The following is a 17,898-nucleotide window of genomic DNA, read 5'->3' as shown; positions in this document are numbered from 1 at the left end:
TGTCCCGTTCTCCTCTCCAACCCCCTCTCTCCTCCTCTCCAACCCCCTCTCTCCCCTCATCTTGTCCCGTTCTCCTCTCCAACCCCCTCTCTCCCCTCATCTTGTCCCGTTCTCCTCTCCAACCCCTCTCTCCCTCATCTTGTCCCGTTCTCCTCTCCAACCCCCTCTCTCCCCTCATCTTGTCCCGTTATCCTCTCAACTTGTCCTCTCCAACTGCCTCTCCTCCTCTGGGGATCCAACCCCCCAGGAAGAGTAGCTCATCTTGGCCAACTAATCTCCATAATCCAACCCCAGGAAGAGTAGCTCCTGCCTTGGCAGGAACCCCTGGGGATCCATAATAAACCCCAGGAAGAGTAGCTGCTGCCTCAGGAACTCTGGGGATCCATAATAAACCCCAGGAAGAGTCTGCTCCCCTCATCTTGTCCCGATCTCATCTAAACCCCAGGAAGAGTAGCTGCTGCCTTGGCAGGAACTAATGGGGATCCATAATAAACCCCAGGAAGAGTAGCTGCTGCCTTGACAGGAACTTGTCCCGATCTCATAATAAACCCCAGGAAGAGTAGCTGCTCCTTGACAGGAACGGGATCCTCTCAACCCCCTCTCTTCCTCATCTTGGGGATCCATAATAAACCCCAGGAAGAGTAGCTCTGCCTTCATCTTGGGGATCCATAATAAACCCCAGGAAGAGTAGCTGCTCCCCTGCTTGAACTTTGGGGATCCATAATAAACCCCAACTAGCTGCTTTTGACAGGAACTAATGGGGATCCATAATAAACCCCAGGAAGAGTAGCTGCTGCCTTGGCAGGAACTAATGGGGATCCATAATAAACCCCAGGAAGAGTAGCTGCTGCCTTGGCAGGAACTAATGGGGATCCATAATAAACCCCAGGAAGAGTAGCTGCTGCCTTGACAGGAACTAATGGGGATCCATAATAAACCCCAGGAAGAGTAGCTGCTGCCTTGGCAGGAACTAATGGGGATCCATAATAAACCCCAGGAAGAGTAGCTGACTTAGCAGGAACTAATGGGGATCCATAATAAACCCCAGGAAGAGTAGCTGCTGCCTTGACAGGAACTAATGGGGATCCATAATAAACCCCAGGAAGAGTAGCTGCTGCCTTGGCAGGAACTAATGGAGATCCATAATAAATACAAATACAACCCCCTCTCTCCCCTGCTTGCTCTTTCTCCTCTGCCTCTCTCTTCTCTCCAGGTGAGTTGATTGATCCTCCTTTGACTTCAGAGCCGTTAAACTTCATCTCCCAGCAGGCACCTCTCACCCACTGAGCTTTTAACCCAGACATTGGCTCTAATCAACACCCTCTTTACCTCCGATACTCTTCTCTCTCCTCCCTTTCCATCCTCTCTCCTCCCTTTCCATCCTCTCTCCTCCCTTTCCATCCTCTCTCCTCCCTTTCCATTCTTCTCTCCTCCCTTTCCATTCCTCTCTCCTCCCTTTCCATTCTTCTCTCCTCCCTTTCCATTCCTCTCTCCTCCCTTTCCATCCTATCTTCTCCCTTTCCATCCTCTCTCCTCCCTTTCCATTCTTCTCTCCTCCCTTTCCATTCCTCTCTCCTCCCTTTCCATCCTTCTCTCCTCCCTTTCCATTCTTCTCTCCTCCCTTTCCATTCCTCTCTCCTCCCTTTCCATTCCTCTCTCCTCCCTTTCCATTCCTCTCTCCTCCCTTTCCATTCCTCTCTCCTCCCTTTCCATTCTCTCTCCCTCACTCATATACCAGTGGGAACAGCTGTCTGTCTGCTTGTTCTAAATACTAACCTTTCACCCCCCCTCTATGGTTCGATCCATCCCCCAGGAGGCCATGTGAGAGGTGGGAGGTCGAGGCTAACCCCTTCTTGTTTTTTAGTAGGGAAATGGGGAGGATTGTAATTTTCCTGGGTGGTAAATTGATCACTGAGGCCTTTCAATGGAAGCGTCCTCTCCTCCTCGCTCTTCACCCTGTCCCTCTTCACCCTGTCCCTCTTCACCCTGTCCCTCTTCACCCTGTCCCTCTTCTTCTAAAGCCCCTGGCATGTCCCTCTTCTTCTACCTGTCCCTCTTCACCCCTGGCATGTCCCTCCTCTTCTAAAGCCCCTGGCATGTCCCTCTTCTTCTAAAGCCCCTGGCATGTCCCTCCTCTACTAAAGCCCCTGGCATGTCCCTCCTCTTCTAAAGCCCCTGGCATGTCCCTCCTCTTCTAAAGCCCCTGGCATGTCCCTCCTCTACTTGGCTAAAGACCCTGGCATGTCCCTCCTCTTCTAAAGACCTAAAGCCCATGTCCCTCCTCTTCTAAAGCCCCTGGCATGTCCCTCCTCTTCTAAAGCCCCTGGCATGTCCCTCCTCTTCTAAAGCCCCTGGCATGTCCCTCCTCTACTAAAGCCCCTGGCATGTCCCTCCTCTTCTAAAGCCCCTGGCATGTCCCTCCTCTTCTAAAGACCCTGGCATGTCCCTCCTCTTCTAAAGCCCCTGGCATGTCCCTCCTCTTCTAAAGACCCTGGCATGTCCACCATGTCCTCCCGTCATTAATCGTCCCCATTGATTAATGACATCCACTGTCTCACTATCTCTCTCTCTCTGTCTGTCTTTCTTTCACTCTCTCTGAACAGTGAACATTACACTTACAAAAGTTCCAAGTTAATAGAGACATTTCAAATGTCATATTATGTCTATGTACAGTGTTGTAATGATGTGCAAATAGTTAAAGTACAAAAGGGAAAATAAATAAACATAAATATGGATTGTATTTACAATGGTGTTTGTTCTTCCCTGGTTGCCCTTTTCTCGTGGCAACAGGTCACACATCTTGCTGCTGTGATGGCACACTGTGGAATTTCACCCAGTAGATATGGGAGTTTATCAAAATATCAAATTCTTTGTGGATCTGTGTAATGTGAAGGAAATATGTGTCTTTAATATGGTCATACATTTGGCAGGAGGTTAGGAAGTGCAGCTCAGTTTCCACCTCATTTTGTGGGCAGTGAGCACATAGCCTGTCTTCTCTTGAGAGCCATGTCTACCTACTGCGGCTTTTCTCAATAGCAAGGCTATGCTCACTGAGTCTGTACATAGTCAAAGCTTTCCTTAAGTTTGGGTCAGTCACAGTGGTCAGGTATTCTGCCACTGTGTACTCTCTGTTTAGGGCCAAATAGCATTCTAGTTTGCTCTGTTTTTTTGTTAATTCTTTCCAATGTGTTAAGTAATTATATTTTTGTTTTCTCATGATTTGGTTGGGTCTAATTGTGTTCCTGTCCTGGGGCAGTGTGTTAACCCCTCTCTCTCTCTCTCTCTCTCTCTCTCTCTCTCTCCTGTCCTAGCTCAGTGTGTTAACCCCTCTCTCTCCTGTCCTAGCTCAGTGTGTTAACCCCTCTCTCTCTCCTGTCCTAGCTCAGTGTGTTAACCCCTCTCTCTCCTGTCCTAGCTCAGTGTGTTAACCCCTCTCTCTCTCCTGTCCTAGCTCAGTGTGTTAACCCCTCTCTCTCTCCTGTCCTAGCTCAGTGTGTTAACCCCTCTCTCTCCTGTCCTAGCTCAGTGTGTTAACCCCTCTCTCTCCTGTCCTAGCTCAGTGTGTTAACCCCTCTCTCTCTCCTGTCCTAGCTCAGTGTGTTAACCCCTCTCTCTCCTGTCCTAGCTCAGTGTGTTAACCCCTCTCTCTCTCCTGTCCTAGCTCAGTGTGTTAACCCCTCTCTCTCCTGTCCTAGCTCAGTGTGTTAACCCCTCTCTCTCCTGTCCTAGCTCAGTGTGTTAACCCCTCTCTCTCCTGTCCTAGCTCAGTGTGTTAACCCCTCTCTCTCCTGTCCTAGCTCAGTGTGTTAACCCCTCTCTCTCCTGTCCTAGCTCAGTGTGTTAACCCCTCTCTCTCCTGTCCTAGCTCAGTGTGTTAACCCCTCTCTCTCCTGTCCTAGCTCAGTGTGTTAACCCCTCTCTCTCTCTGTCCTAGCTCAGTGTGTTAACCCCTCTCTCTCTCCCTGTCCTAGCTCAGTGTGTTAACCCCTCTCTCTCTCCTGTCCTAGCTCAGTGTGTTAACCCCTCTCTCTCTCTCCTGTCCTAGCTCAGTGTGTTAACCCCTCTCTCTCTCTCCTGTCCTAGCTCAGTGTGTTAACCCCTCTCTCTCTCTCCTGTCCTAGCTCAGTGTGTTAACCCCTCTCTCTCTCCTGTCCTAGCTCAGTGTGTTAACCCCTCTCTCTCTCTCTCCCTGTCCTAGCTGCTCAGTGTGTTAACCCCTCTCTCTCTCTCCTGTCCTAGCTCAGTGTGTTAACCCCTCTCTCTCTCCTGTCCTAGCTCAGTGTGTTAACCCCTCTCTCTCTCCTGTCCTAGCTCAGTGTGTTAACCCCTCTCTCTCCTGTCCTAGCTCAGTGTGTTAACCCCTCTCTCTCTCCTGTCCTAGCTCAGTGTGTTAACCCCTCTCTCTCTCCTGTCCTAGCTCAGTGTGTTAACCCCTCTCTCTCCTGTCCTAGCTCAGTGTGTTAACCCCTCTCTCTCTCCTGTCCTAGCTCAGTGTGTTAACCCCTCTCTCTCCTGTCCTAGCTCAGTGTGTTAACCCCTCTCTCTCCTGTCCTAGCTCAGTGTGTTAACCCCTCTCTCTCCTGTCCTAGCTCAGTGTGTTAACCCCTCTCTCTCCTGTCCTAGCTCAGTGTGTTAACCCCTCTCTCTCCTGTCCTAGCTCAGTGTGTTAACCCCTCTCTCTCCTGTCCTAGCTCAGTGTGTTAACCCCTCTCTCCTGTCCTAGCTCAGTGTGTTAACCCCTCTCTCTCCTGTCCTAGCTCAGTGTGTTAACCCCTCTCTCTCCTGTCCTAGCTCAGTGTGTTAACCCCTCTCTCTCTCTCCTGTCCTAGCTCAGTGTGTTAACCCCTCTCTCTCTCTCTGTCCTAGCTCAGTGTGTTAACCCCTCTCTCTCTCTCCTGTCCTAGCTCAGTGTGTTAACCCCTCTCTCTCTCTACTGTCCTAGCTCAGTGTGTTAACCCCTCTCTCTCTCTCCTGTCCTAGCTCAGTGTGTTAACCCCTCTCTCTCTCTCCTGTCCTAGCTCAGTGTGTTAACCCTCTCTCTCTCTCCTGTCCTAGCTCAGTGTGTTAACCCCTCTCTCTCTCTCCTGTCCTAGCTCAGTGTGTTAACCCCTCTCTCTCTCCTGTCCTAGCTCAGTGTGTTAACCCCTCTCTCTCCTGTCCTAGCTCAGTGTGTTAACCCCTCTCTCTCTCTGTCCTAGCTCAGTGTGTTAACCCCTCTCTCTCCTGTCCTAGCTCAGTGTGTTAACCCCTCTCTCTCCTGTCCTAGCTCAGTGTGTTAACCCCTCTCACTCCTGTCCTAGCTCAGTGTGTTAACCCCTCTCTCTCCTGTCCTAGCTCAGTGTGTTAACCCCTCTCTCTCTCCTGTCCTAGCTCAGTGTGTTAACCCCTCTCTCTCTCTCCTGTCCTAGCTCAGTGTGTTAACCCCTCTCTCTCTCTCCTGTCCTAGCTCAGTGTGTTAACCCCTCTCTCTCTCCTGTCCTAGCTCAGTGTGTTAACCCCTCTCTCTCTCCTGTCCTAGCTCAGTGTGTTAACCCCTCTCTCTCTCCTGTCCTAGCTCAGTGTGTTAACCCCTCTCTCTCTCCTGTCCTAGCTCAGTGTGTTAACCCCTCTCTCTCCTGTCCTAGCTCAGTGTGTTAACCCCTCTCTCTCCTGTCCTAGCTCAGTGTGTTAACCCCTCTCTCTCTCTCTGTCCTAGCTCAGTGTGAGTTAACCCCTCTCTGAAGAGGGGGATCTCTGTCCTAGCTCAGTGAGAAGAGTAGAAAAAGGGGTGTAACCCCTCAGACAGAAGCTCACCTCCAGCTTGTGACCACGCCCTCTCCCTCCTGCAGCAGTCCTTGGCTCACCTGGTTACACGCCCTCTCCTTCATCCTGTCCTAAAGATAGCAACCAGGTAACCTCCCTTCCTGTGACTCATGACTGAGTCATCCAGGTGCTTCTGTAATGATAAATGTCCTGCTCAGTTGTCAAACCCCTCAACTTATCCATTTGAGCTAAAGCCTGTCCATTACGCTGGGAGCTTAACAACCTCCTCACCCTCTCACTCTACATCATATATATGATTATGTCTGTCAGCTCAGTGTGTTAACCCCTCTCTCTCTCCAGTTATAGCTCAGTGATGTTTAAAATGAGACTCTCTCTCTCCTGTCCTAGCTCAGTGTGTTAACCCCTCTCTCTCTCTCTGTCCTAGCTCAGTGTGTTAACCCCTCTGTCCTAGCTCAGTGTGTTAACCCCTCTCTCTCTCTCCTGTCCCTAGCTCAGTGTGTTAACCCCTCTCTCTCTCCTGTCCTAACACACACAGCTCAGTGTCTTAACCCCTCTCTCTCTCCTGTCCTAGCTCAGTGTGTTAACTGTCCTCTCTCTCTCTCCTGTCCTAGCTCAGTGTGTATCTAACCCCTCTCTCTCTCCTGTCCTAGCTCAGTGTGTTAACCCTCTCTCTCTCTCTGTCCCTAGCTCAGTGTATTAACCCCTCTCTCTCCTGTCCTAGCTCAGTGTGTTAACCCCTCTCTCTCCTGTCCTAGCTCAGTGTGTTAACCCCTCTCTCTCTCTGTCTAGCTCAGTGTGTTAACCCCTCTCTCCCTGTCCTAGCTCAGTGTATTAACCCCTCTCTCTCCCACTCCTAGCTCAGTGTGTTAACCCCTCTCTCTCCTGTCCTAGCTCAGTGTGTTAACCCCTCTCTCTCTCTGTCCCTCTCTCTCTCTCTCTCTCAGTGTGTTAACCCCTCTCTCTCTGTCCTAGCTCAGTGTGTTAACCCCTCTCTCTCTCCTGTCCTAGCTCAGTGTGTTAACCCCTCTCTCTCTCTCCTGTCTAGCTCAGTGTGTTAACCCTCTCTCTCTCTCTGTCCTAGCTCTCTGTGTTCCCCTCTCTCTCTCTCCTGTCCCTACTCAGTGTGTTAACCCTCTCTCTCTCTCCTGTCCTAGCTCAGTGTCTCCCTCCCCCTCTCTCTCTCTCTCCCCTAGCTCAGTGTCTCTCCCCTCTCTCTCTCTCTGTCCCTAGCTCAGTGTGTTAACCCCTCTCTCTCTCTCTGTCCCTAGCTCAGTGTCTTAACCCCTCTCTCTCTCTCTCCCCTAGCTCAGTGTCTCTCTCCCCTCTCTCTCTCACTGTCCTAGCTCAGTGTCTTCCCCTCTCTCTCTCCCTGTCCTAGCTCAGTGTGTTCCCCTCTCTCTCTCCTGTCCTAGCTCAGTGTGTTAACCCCTCTCTCTCTCCTGTCCTAGCTCAGTGTGTTAACCCTCTCTCTCTCTCCTGTCCTAGCTCAGTGTGTACCCCTCTCTCTCCTGTCCTAGCTCAGTGTCTTAACCCCTCTCTCTCTCTCCTGTCCTAGCTCAGTGTGTTAACCCCTCTCTCTCCTGTCCTCTCTCAGTGTCTTCCCCTCTCTCTCTCTCTCCCCTAGCTCAGTGTCTTAACCCTCTCTCTCTCCTGTCCTAGCCAGTGTGTTAACCCCTCTCTCTCTCCTGTCCTAGCTCAGTGTGTTAACCCCTCTCTCTCTGTCCTAGCTCAGTGTGTCTAACCCCTCTCTCTCCTGTCCTTACTCAGTGTCCCCCTTACTCTCTCAGTGTGTCTCCTCTCTCCTGTCCTAGCTCAGTGTGTTAACCCCTCTCTCTCCTGTCCTAGCTCAGTGTGTTAACCCCTCTCTCTCTCTCTCCTGTCCTAGCTCAGTGTGTTAACCCCTCTCTCTCTCCTGTCCTAGCTCAGTGTGTTAACCCCTCTCTCTCCTGTCCTCTCTCAGTGTGTTAACCCCTCTCTCTCTCTCCTGTCCTAGCTCAGTGTGTTAACCCCTCTCTCTCTCCTGTCCTAGCTCAGTGTGTTAACCCCTCTCTCTCTCCTGTCCTAGCTCAGTGTGTTAACCCCTCTCTCTCTCTCCTGTCCTAGCTCAGTGTGTTAACCCCTCTCTCTCTCTCCTGTCCTAGCTCAGTGTGTTAACCCCTCTCTCTCTCCTGTCCTAGCTCAGTGTGTCCCCTCTCTCTCTCTCTGTCCTAGCTCAGTGTCCCTTAACCCCTCTCTCTCTCCTGTCCTAGCTCAGTGTGTTAACCCCTCTCACTCCTGTCCTAGCTCAGTGTGTTAACCCCTCTCTCTCCTGTCCTAGCTCAGTGTGTTAACCCCTCTCTCTCTCCTGTCCTAGCTCAGTGTGTTAACCCCTCTCTCTCTCTCCTGTCCTAGCTCAGTGTGTTAACCCCTCTCTCTCTCCTGTCCTAGCTCAGTGTGTTAACCCCTCTCTCTCCTGTCCTAGCTCAGTGTGTTAACCCCTCTCTCTCTCCTGTCCTAGCTCAGTGTGTTAACCCCTCTCTCTCTCCTGTCCTAGCTCAGTGTGTTAACCCCTCTCTCTCCTGTCCTAGCTCAGTGTGTTAACCCCTCTCTCTCTCTCCTGTCCTAGCTCAGTGTGAGTGTGCGGGTGGAGGTGATGAAGAGGGGGATGAAGGCTCTTTCCCCTCAGAGAGAAGAAAAGGGGTCTTCCCTCTCGCGTGGAGTCAGACAGAAGCGACACCTCCAGCTTTGACCACGCCCTCTCCCACCTGCAGCAGTCCTTGGCTCACCTGGACACGCTAGGCCACTCCTTCATCCTGTCACTCAAAGATAGCAACCAGGTAACTCCTCCCCTTCCTGTGACTCATGACTGAGTCATCCAGGTGCTTCTGTAATGATAAATAGTACTGATCAGTTGTCAAACCCCGAGTCAACGTGAAGTTATCCATTTGAGCTAAAGCCTAGGCATTACGCTGGGAGCTTACACAACTCTCCCTCACCCTGGTACACTAAAACTACATCATATATATGATTATGTCTGTCAGCTGAGAGTTTGTGTTGAGCTGGGCAGGGCTACAGTGTGTTAACCCCCTCCCTCCCTGGTCCCAGAGACCAGTGATATTAAAGCTGTTTCATGTTGATGTTTAAAATGAGACTGAAGCTGTCAACTCTACACACTGGAATGAACACACACAGAAACAGGCACATCCCTACTCTGTCTCTCTCTCTCTGTCTCTCTCTCTCTGTCTCTCTCTCTCTCTCTCTCTCTCTCTCTCTCTCTTCCCTACTCTCTCTCTCTCTCCCCTACTCTCTCCCTACTCTCTCTCTCTCTCTCTGTCTCTCTCTCTCTCTCTCTCTCTCTCTCTCTCTCCCTACTCTCTCTCTCCCCTACTCTCTCTCTCCCTCTCTCCCTACTCTCTCTCTCTCTCCCCTACTCTCTCTCTCTCCTCTACTCTCTCTCTCTCCCCTACTCTCTCTCTCCCTACTCTGTCTCTCTCTCCCCCTTACTTTCTCTCTCTCTCCCCCTACTCTCTCCCCTCTCCCTCTCTCTCTCTCTCTCCCCCTTACTACTCTCCCCTACTCTCTCTCTCCCTACTCTCTCTCACCCCCTACTCTCTCTCTTCCCTACTCTCTCTCTCTCTTTCCCTACTCTCTCTCTCTCTCTTTCCCCTACTCTCTCTCTCTCTCTCTCTTCCCTACTCCTCTCTCCCCTACTCTCTCTCTCTCTCCTATACTCTCTCTCTCTCCCTACTTCTCTCTCTCTCTCCCTACTCTCTCTCCCCTACTCTCTCTCCCCTACTCTCTCTCTCCCTACTCTCTCTCCCCTACTCTCTCTCTCTCCTCTCTCTCTCTCTCTCCCTACTCTCTCTCTCCCCTCTCCCCTACTCTGTCTCTCTCTCCCCTACTCTCTCTCTCTCCCCTACTCTCTCTCTCTCCCCCTACTCTCTCTCTCCCCTACTCTCTCTCTCACCCCTTACTCTCTCTCTCTCTCTCTCCCTACTCTCTCTCTCTTTCCCCTACTCTCTCGCTCTCTCTCCCCTACTCTCTCGCTCTTCTACTCTCGCTCTCCCTTACTCTCGCTCTCCCTTACTCTCTCTCTCCCTTACTCTCTCTCCCTTACTCTCTCTCCTTACTCTCTCCCCTTACTCTCTCTCCCCCTTACTCTCTCTCCCCTTACTCTCTCTCCCCTACTCTCTCTCCCTACTCTCTCTCTCTCCCTACTCTGTCTCTCTCCCCTACTCTGTCTCTCTCCCCTACTCTGTCTCTCTCTCCCTACTCTCTCTCTCTCCCTTACTCTCTCTCTCTCCCCCTACTCTCTCTCTCTCCCTACTCTCTCTCTCTTCCCTACTCTCTCTCTCACCCCCTACTCTCTCTCTCCCTACTTTCCCCCTACTCTCTCTCTCTCTCCCCTCTCTCTCCTCTCTCTCTCTCCCCTACTCTCTCTCTTCCCTACTCTCTCTCCCTTACTCTCTCTCTCCTTACTCTCTCTCCCCCTTACTCTCTCTCTTCCCTACTCTCTCTCTCCCCCTTACTCTCTCCCCTACTCTCTCACTCTCCTCCCCTTACCCTCTCTCTCCCCCTACTCTCTCTCTCTCTCTCCCCTACTCTCTCTCTCTTCCCTACTATCTCTCTCTCTCCCCTACTCTGTCTCTTCCCTACTCTCTCTCTCTCTCTCTCTCCCCTACTCTCTCTCTCTCCTACTCACTCTCTCTCCCCCTTACTCTCTCTCTCCCCTACTCTCTCACTCTCCTACTCTATCTCTCTCCCCTACTCTCTCTCCCCCTTACTCTCTCTCTTCCCTACTCTCTCTCTCCCCTACTCTCTCTCCCCTTACTCTCTCCCCCTTACTCTCTCTCTTCCCTACTCTCTCTCTTCCCTACTCTCTCTCTCCCTACTCTCTCCTCTCCTACTACTCTCTCTCCCCTACTCTCTCTCCCCTTACTCTCTCTCCCCTAGTACTCTCTCTCCCCCTACTCTCTCTCCCCCCTACTCTCTCTCTTCCCTACTCTCTCTCTTCCCTACTCTCTCTCTCCCCTACTCTCTTTCCCCTTACTCTCTCGCTCTCTCCCTACTCTCTCTCTCCCTACTCTCTCTCTCTTCCCTACTCTCTCTCTCTCTACTCTCTCTCTTCCTCTAGTCTCTCCCCTACTCTCTCTCTCTCCCTACTCTCTCTCTCTCCCTACTCTCTCTCTCTCTCTCTCTCTCCCTTACTCTCTCTCCCCTTACTCTCTCTCCCCCTTACTCTCTCTCCCCTTACTCTCTCTCCCCTTACTCTCTCTCCCCCTACTCTCTCTCTCCCCTACTCTCTCTCTCTTCCCTACTCTCTCTCTCCCCTCTCTCTCTCCCCTCCTCTACTCCTCTCTCTCCTCTCTCTCTCTCTCCCCTCTCTCTCTCTCCCTTACTCTCTCTCCCCTTACTCTCTCTCTCCCTCTCTCTCTCTCTCTCTCTCTCTCTCTCTACTCTCTCTCCCCCTACTCTCTCTCCCCTTACTCTCCCCTACTCTCTCTCTCTCCCTAGTCTCTCTCTCTCTCCCCCTTACTCTCTCTCTCTCCCCTTACTCTCTCTCTCCCCCTGTACTCTCTCTCTCTCTCCCCCTTACTCTCTCTCTCTCTCTCCCCCTTACTCTCTCTCTCTCTCCTCCCTACTCTCTCTCTCTCTCTCTCCCCTTACTCTCTCTCTCCCCCAGGCCTCTCTCTCTCCCCCTTACTCTCTATCTCTCCCCTTACTCTCTCTCTTCCCTACTCTCTCTCTCTGTCCCCTACTCTCTCTCTTCCCTACTCTCTCTCTCTCCCCCTACTCTCTCTCCCCTACTCTCTCTCCCTTACTCTCTCTCCCTACTCTCTCTCTGTCCCCTACTCTCTCTCTTCCCTACTCTCTCTCCCCCTTACTCTCTCTCTGTCCCCTACTCTCTCTCTCCCTTATATAGTCTCTCTATAGTCTTGTACTCTCTCTCTCCCTTACTCTCTCTCCCTTACTCTCTCTCTCCCTTACTCTCTCTCCCCCTTACTCTCTCTCTTCCCTACTCTACTCTCTCTCAGGAACGGTTGCAGAGCTACAGTCGTACCTATGATCTCTCCCGTTCTGAACGGTCCAAAGTCCAGGCCCTGGCTGTCACCATGGCGAAAGACGGACAGCCACTGGAGCAAATCGGAGAGCTGCTGGGCATCGCTGTGGGCAACCTGGACCTGTCAATCAAAACCGTTCTGCAGGTGGCCGTGGAGAATGTAGTCTCTGCCCTCAGGTATAAACTCCTCATTTTACCTCATCTCTCTCGCTCTCTCTCTCTAGTCTGGTGTATATAGTCTGGTGTATATAGTCTGGTGTATATAGTCTGGTGTATATAGTCTGGTGTATATAGTCTAGTGTATATAGTCTAGTGTATATAGTCTAGTGTATATAGTCTGGTGTATATAGTCTAGTGTATATAGTCTGGTGTATATAGTCTGGTGTATATAGTCTAGTGTATAGGATAGTCTGGTGTATATAGTCTGGTGTATATAGTCTAGTGTATATAGTCTGGTGTATATAGTCTAGTGTATATAGTCTGGTGTATATAGTCTAGTGTATATAGTCTGGTGTATATAGTCTGGTGTATATAGTCTGGTGTATATAGTCTAGTGTATATAGTCTAGTGTATATAGTCTAGTGTATATAGTCTAGTGTATATAGTCTAGTGTATATAGTCTGGTGTATAGGATAGTCTGGTGTATATAGTCTAGTGTATATAGTCTGGTGTATAGGATAGTCTGGTGTATATAGTCTGGTGTATATAGTCTAGTGTATATAGTCTAGTGTATATAGTCTGGTGTATATAGTCTGGTGTATATAGTCTAGTGTATATAGTCTAGTGTATATAGTCTGGTGTATATAGTCTAGTGTATATAGTCTAGTGTATATAGTCTGGTGTATATAGTCTAGTGTATATAGTATGGTGTATATAGTCTGGTGTATATAGTCTAGTGTATAGGATAGTCTGGTGTATATAGTCTGGTGTATATAGTCTAGTGTATATAGTCTAGTGTATATAGTCTAGTGTATATAGTCTAGTGTATATAGTCTAGTGTATAGAATAGTCTAGTGTATAGAATAGTCTAGTGTATATAGTCTAGTGTATATAGTCTAGTGTATATAGTCTAGTGTATATAGTCTGGTGTATATAGTCTGGTGTATATAGTCTAGTGTATATAGTCTAGTGTATATAGTCTAGTGTATATAGTCTAGTGTATATAGTCTGGTGTATATAGTCTAGTGTATATAGTCTAGTGTATATAGTCTAGTGTATATAGTCTAGTGTATATAGTCTAGTGTATATAGTCTGGTGTATATAGTCTAGTGTATATAGTCTAGTGTATATAGTCTGGTGTATATAGTCTGGTGTATATAGTCTAGTGTATATAGTCTAGTGTATATAGTCTAGTGTATATAGTCTGGTGTATATAGTCTGGTGTATATAGAATAGTCTAGTGTATAGAATAGTCTAGTGTATATAGTCTAATGTATATAGTCTAGTGTATATAGTCTGGTGTATATAGTCTGGTGTATATAGTCTGGTGTATATAGTCTGGTGTATAGGATAGTCTGGTGTATATAGTCTGGTGTATAGGATAGTCTGGTGTATATAGTCTGGTGTATATAGTCTGGTGTATATAGTCTGGTGTATATAGTCTAGTGTATATAGTCTAGTGTATATAGTCTAGTGTATATAGTCTGGTGTATATAGTCTAGTGTATATAGTCTAGTGTATATAGTCTGGTGTATATAGTCTAGTGTATATAGTCTAGTGTATATAGTCTAGTGTATAGGATAGTCTGGTGTATATAGTCTGGTGTATATAGTCTAGTGTATATAGTCTAGTGTATATAGTCTGGTGTATATAGCCTGGTGTATATAGTCTGGTGTATATAGTCTAGTGTATATAGTCTAGTGTATATAGTCTAGTGTATAGGATAGTCTGGTGTATATAGTCTGGTGTATATAGTCTAGTGTATATAGTCTGGTGTATATAGTCTAGTGTATATAGTCTGGTGTATATAGTCTAGTGTATATAGTCTGGTGTATATAGTCTGGTGTATATAGTCTGGTGTATATAGTCTAGTGTGTATATAGTCTAGTGTATATAGTCTAGTGTATATAGTCTAGTGTATATAGTCTAGTGTATATAGTCTAGTGTATATAGTCTGGTGTATATAGTCTAGTGTATATAGTCTGGTGTATATAGTCTGGTGTATATAGTCTAGTGTATATAGTCTGGTGTATATAGTCTAGTGTATATAGTCTGGTGTATATAGTCTAGTGTATATAGTCTGGTGTATATAGTCTGGTGTATATAGTCTAGTGTATATAGTCTGGTGTATATAGTCTGGTGTATAGGAGTAGTCTGGTGTATATAGTCTGGTGTATATAGTCTGGTGTATATAGTCTGGTGTATATAGTCTAGTGTATATAGTCTAGTGTATATAGTCTAGTGTATATAGTCTGGTGTATATAGTCTAGTGTATATAGTCTAGTGTATATAGTCTGGTGTATATAGTCTAGTGTATATAGTCTAGTGTATATAGTCTAGTGTATATAGTCTGGTGTATATAGTCTGGTGTATATAGTCTGGTGTATATAGTCTAGTGTATATAGTCTAGTGTATATAGTCTGGTGTATATAGTCTGGTGTATATAGTCTAGTGTATATAGTCTGGTGTATATAGTCTAGTGTATATAGTCTAGTGTATAGGATAGTCTGGTGTATATAGTCTGGTGTATATAGTCTGGTGTATATAGTCTGGTGTATATAGTCTAGTGTATATAGTCTGGTGTATATAGTCTAGTGTATATAGTCTAGTGTATATAGTCTAGTGTATATAGTCTGGTGTATATAGTCTAGTGTATATAGTCTGGTGTATATAGTCTAGTGTATATAGTCTGGTGTATATAGTCTAGTGTATATAGTCTAGTGTATATAGTCTAGTGTATATAGTCTGGTGTATATAGTCTAGTGTATATAGTCTGGTGTATATAGTCTGGTGTATATAGTCTAGTGTATATAGTCTAGTGTATATAGTCTAGTGTATATAGTCTGGTGTATATAGTCTGGTGTATATAGTCTGGTGTATAGGATAGTCTGGTGTATATAGTCTGGTGTATATAGTCTGGTGTATATAGTCTAGTGTATATAGTCTAGTGTATATAGTCTAGTGTATATAGTCTAGTGTATATAGTCTAGTGTATATAGTCTAGTGTATATAGTCTGGTGTATATAGTCTAGTGTATATAGTCTAGTGTATATAGTCTGGTGTATATAGTCTAGTGTATATAGTCTGGTGTATATAGTCTAGTGTATAGGATAGTCTGGTGTATATAGTCTGGTGTATATAGTCTAGTGTATATAGTCTGGTGTATATAGTCTAGTGTATATAGTCTGGTGTATATAGTCTGGTGTATATAGTCTAGTGTATATAGTCTATTGTATATAGTCTGGTGTATATAGTCTGGTGTATATAGTCTGGTGTATATAGTCTAGTGTATATAGTCTGGTGTATATAGTCTGGTGTATATAGTCTGGTGTATATAGTCTAGTGTATATAGTCTGGTGTATAGGATAGTCTAGTGTATATAGTCTAGTGTATATAGTCTGGTGTATATAGTCTGGTGTATATAGTCTGGTGTATATAGTCTGGTGTATATAGTCTGGTGTATATAGTCTAGTGTATATAGTCTGGTGTATATAGTCTGGTGTATAGGATAGTCTAGTGTATATAGTCTAGTGTATATAGTCTGGTGTATATAGTCTGGTGTATAGGATAGTCTAGTGTATATAGTCTAGTGTATATAGTCTGGTGTATATAGTCTGGTGTATATAGTCTAGTGTATATAGTCTAGTGTATATAGTCTAGTGTATATAGTCTAGTGTATATAGTCTAGTGTATATAGTCTAGTGTATAGGATAGTCTAGTGTATATAGTCTAGTGTATATAGTCTAGTGTATATAGTCTAGTGTATATAGTCTGGTGTATATAGTCTGGTGTATATAGTCTGGTGTATATAGTCTAGTGTATATAGTCTAGTGTATATAGTCTAGTGTATATAGTCTGGTGTATATAGTCTAGTGTATATAGTCTAGTGTATATAGTCTGGTGTATATAGTCTAGTGTATATAGTCTGGTGTATATAGTCTAGTGTATATAGTCTGGTGTATATAGTCTGGTGTATATAGTCTGGTGTATATAGTCTGGTGTATATAGTCTAGTGTATATAGTCTGGTGTATATAGTCTAGTGTATATAGTCTAGTGTATATAGTCTGGTGTATATAGTCTGGTGTGTATAGTCTAGTGTATATAGTCTGGTGTATATAGTCTGGTGTATATAGTCTAGTGTATATAGTCTAGTGTATATAGTCTGGTGTATATAGTCTAGTGTATATAGTCTAGTGTATATAGTCTGGTGTATATAGTCTGGTGTATATAGTCTAGTGTATATAGTCTAGTGTATATAGTCTGGTGTATATAGTCTAGTGTATATAGTCTGGTGTATATAGTCTGGTGTATATAGTCTGGTGTATATAGTCTGGTGTATATAGTCTGGTGTATATAGTCTAGTGTATATAGTCTGGTGTATATAGTCTAGTGTATAGGATAGTCTGGTGTATATAGTCTGGTGTATATAGTCTAGTGTATATAGTCTGGTGTATATAGTCTAGTGTATATAGTCTGGTGTATATAGTCTGGTGTATATAGTCTAGTGTATATAGTCTGGTGTATATAGTCTGGTGTATATAGTCTGGTGTATATAGTCTGGTGTATATAGTCTGGTGTATATAGTCTGGTGTATAGGATAGTCTAGTGTATATAGTCTAGTGTATAGGATAGTCTAGTGTATATAGTCTAGTGTATATAGTCTGGTGTATATAGTCTGGTGTATATAGTCTGGTGTATATAGTCTGGTGTATATAGTCTGGTGTATATAGTCTGGTGTATATAGTCTAGTGTATATAGTCTGGTGTATATAGTCTAGTGTATATAGTCTAGTGTATATAGTCTGGTGTATATAGTCTAGTGTATATAGTCTAGTGTATATAGTCTGGTGTATATAGTCTAGTGTATATAGTCTAGTGTATATAGTCTAGTGTATAGGATAGTCTAGTGTATATAGTCTGTGTATATAGTGTATATAGTCTAGTGTATATAGTCTGGTGTATATAGTCTGGTGTATATAGTCTGGTGTATATAGTCTGGTATATAGTCTGGTGTATATAGTCTGGTGTATATAGTCTGGTGTATATAGTCTAGTGTATATAGTCTAGTGTATATAGTCTAGTGTATATAGTCTGGTGTATATAGTCTAGTGTATATAGTCTGGTGTATATAGTCTGGTGTATATAGTCTAGTGTATATAGTCTGGTGTATATAGTCTAGTGTATATAGTCTAGTGTATATAGTCTAGTGTATATAGTCTAGTGTATATAGTCTAGTGTATATAGTCTGGTGTATATAGTCTAGTGTATATAGTCTAGTGTATATAGTCTAGTGTATAGGATAGTCTGGTGTATATAGTCTGGTGTATATAGTCTGGTGTATATAGTCTGGTGTATATAGTCTGGTGTATATAGTCTAGTGTATATAGTCTGGTGTATATAGTCTGGTGTATATAGTCTGGTGTATATAGTCTGGTGTATATAGTCTGGTGTATATAGTCTAGTGTATATAGTCTAGTGTATATAGTCTGGTGTATATAGTCTGGTGTATATAGTCTGGTGTATATAGTCTGGTGTATATAGTCTGGTGTATATAGTCTAGTGTATATAGTCTGGTGTATATAGTCTAGTGTATATAGTCTGGTGTATATAGTCTAGTGTATATAGTCTGGTGTATATAGTCTAGTGTATAGGATAGTCTGGTGTATATAGTCTGGTGTATATAGTCTGGTGTATATAGTCTGGTGTATATAGTCTAGTGTATATAGTCTGGTGTATATAGTCTAGTGTATATAGTCTGGTGTATATAGTCTGGTGTATATAGTCTGGTGTATATAGTCTGGTGTATATAGTCTAGTGTATATAGTCTAGTGTATATAGTCTAGTGTATATAGTCTGGTGTATATAGTCTGGTGTATATAGTCTGGTGTATATAGTCTAGTGTATATAGTCTAGTGTATATAGTCTGGTGTATATAG

The 17,898-nt window shown here is 45.4% G+C and overlaps 1 protein-coding gene across 1 annotated transcript in view; it reads left to right on the top strand.

Annotated features, from left to right (window-relative positions):
* The window catches only part of nbas (NBAS subunit of NRZ tethering complex), a 337,178-nt gene that overhangs the window by 278,697 nt on the left and 40,583 nt on the right, over positions 1-17,898 (top strand). Inside the window, 3 exon segments of the mRNA XM_065026122.1 lie at positions 8,369-8,424; positions 8,426-8,579; positions 11,778-11,980. Coding sequence (XP_064882194.1) covers positions 8,369-8,424; positions 8,426-8,579; positions 11,778-11,980 — 413 coding nt within the window.

Source organism: Oncorhynchus nerka, linkage group LG13 (assembly GCF_034236695.1).
Source record: "Oncorhynchus nerka isolate Pitt River linkage group LG13, Oner_Uvic_2.0, whole genome shotgun sequence".
Lineage (NCBI taxonomy): Eukaryota > Metazoa > Chordata > Actinopteri > Salmoniformes > Salmonidae > Oncorhynchus > Oncorhynchus nerka.
Note: the sequence above shows the minus strand (reverse complement) of the source record. Positions and strands in the feature narration are given on the sequence as shown.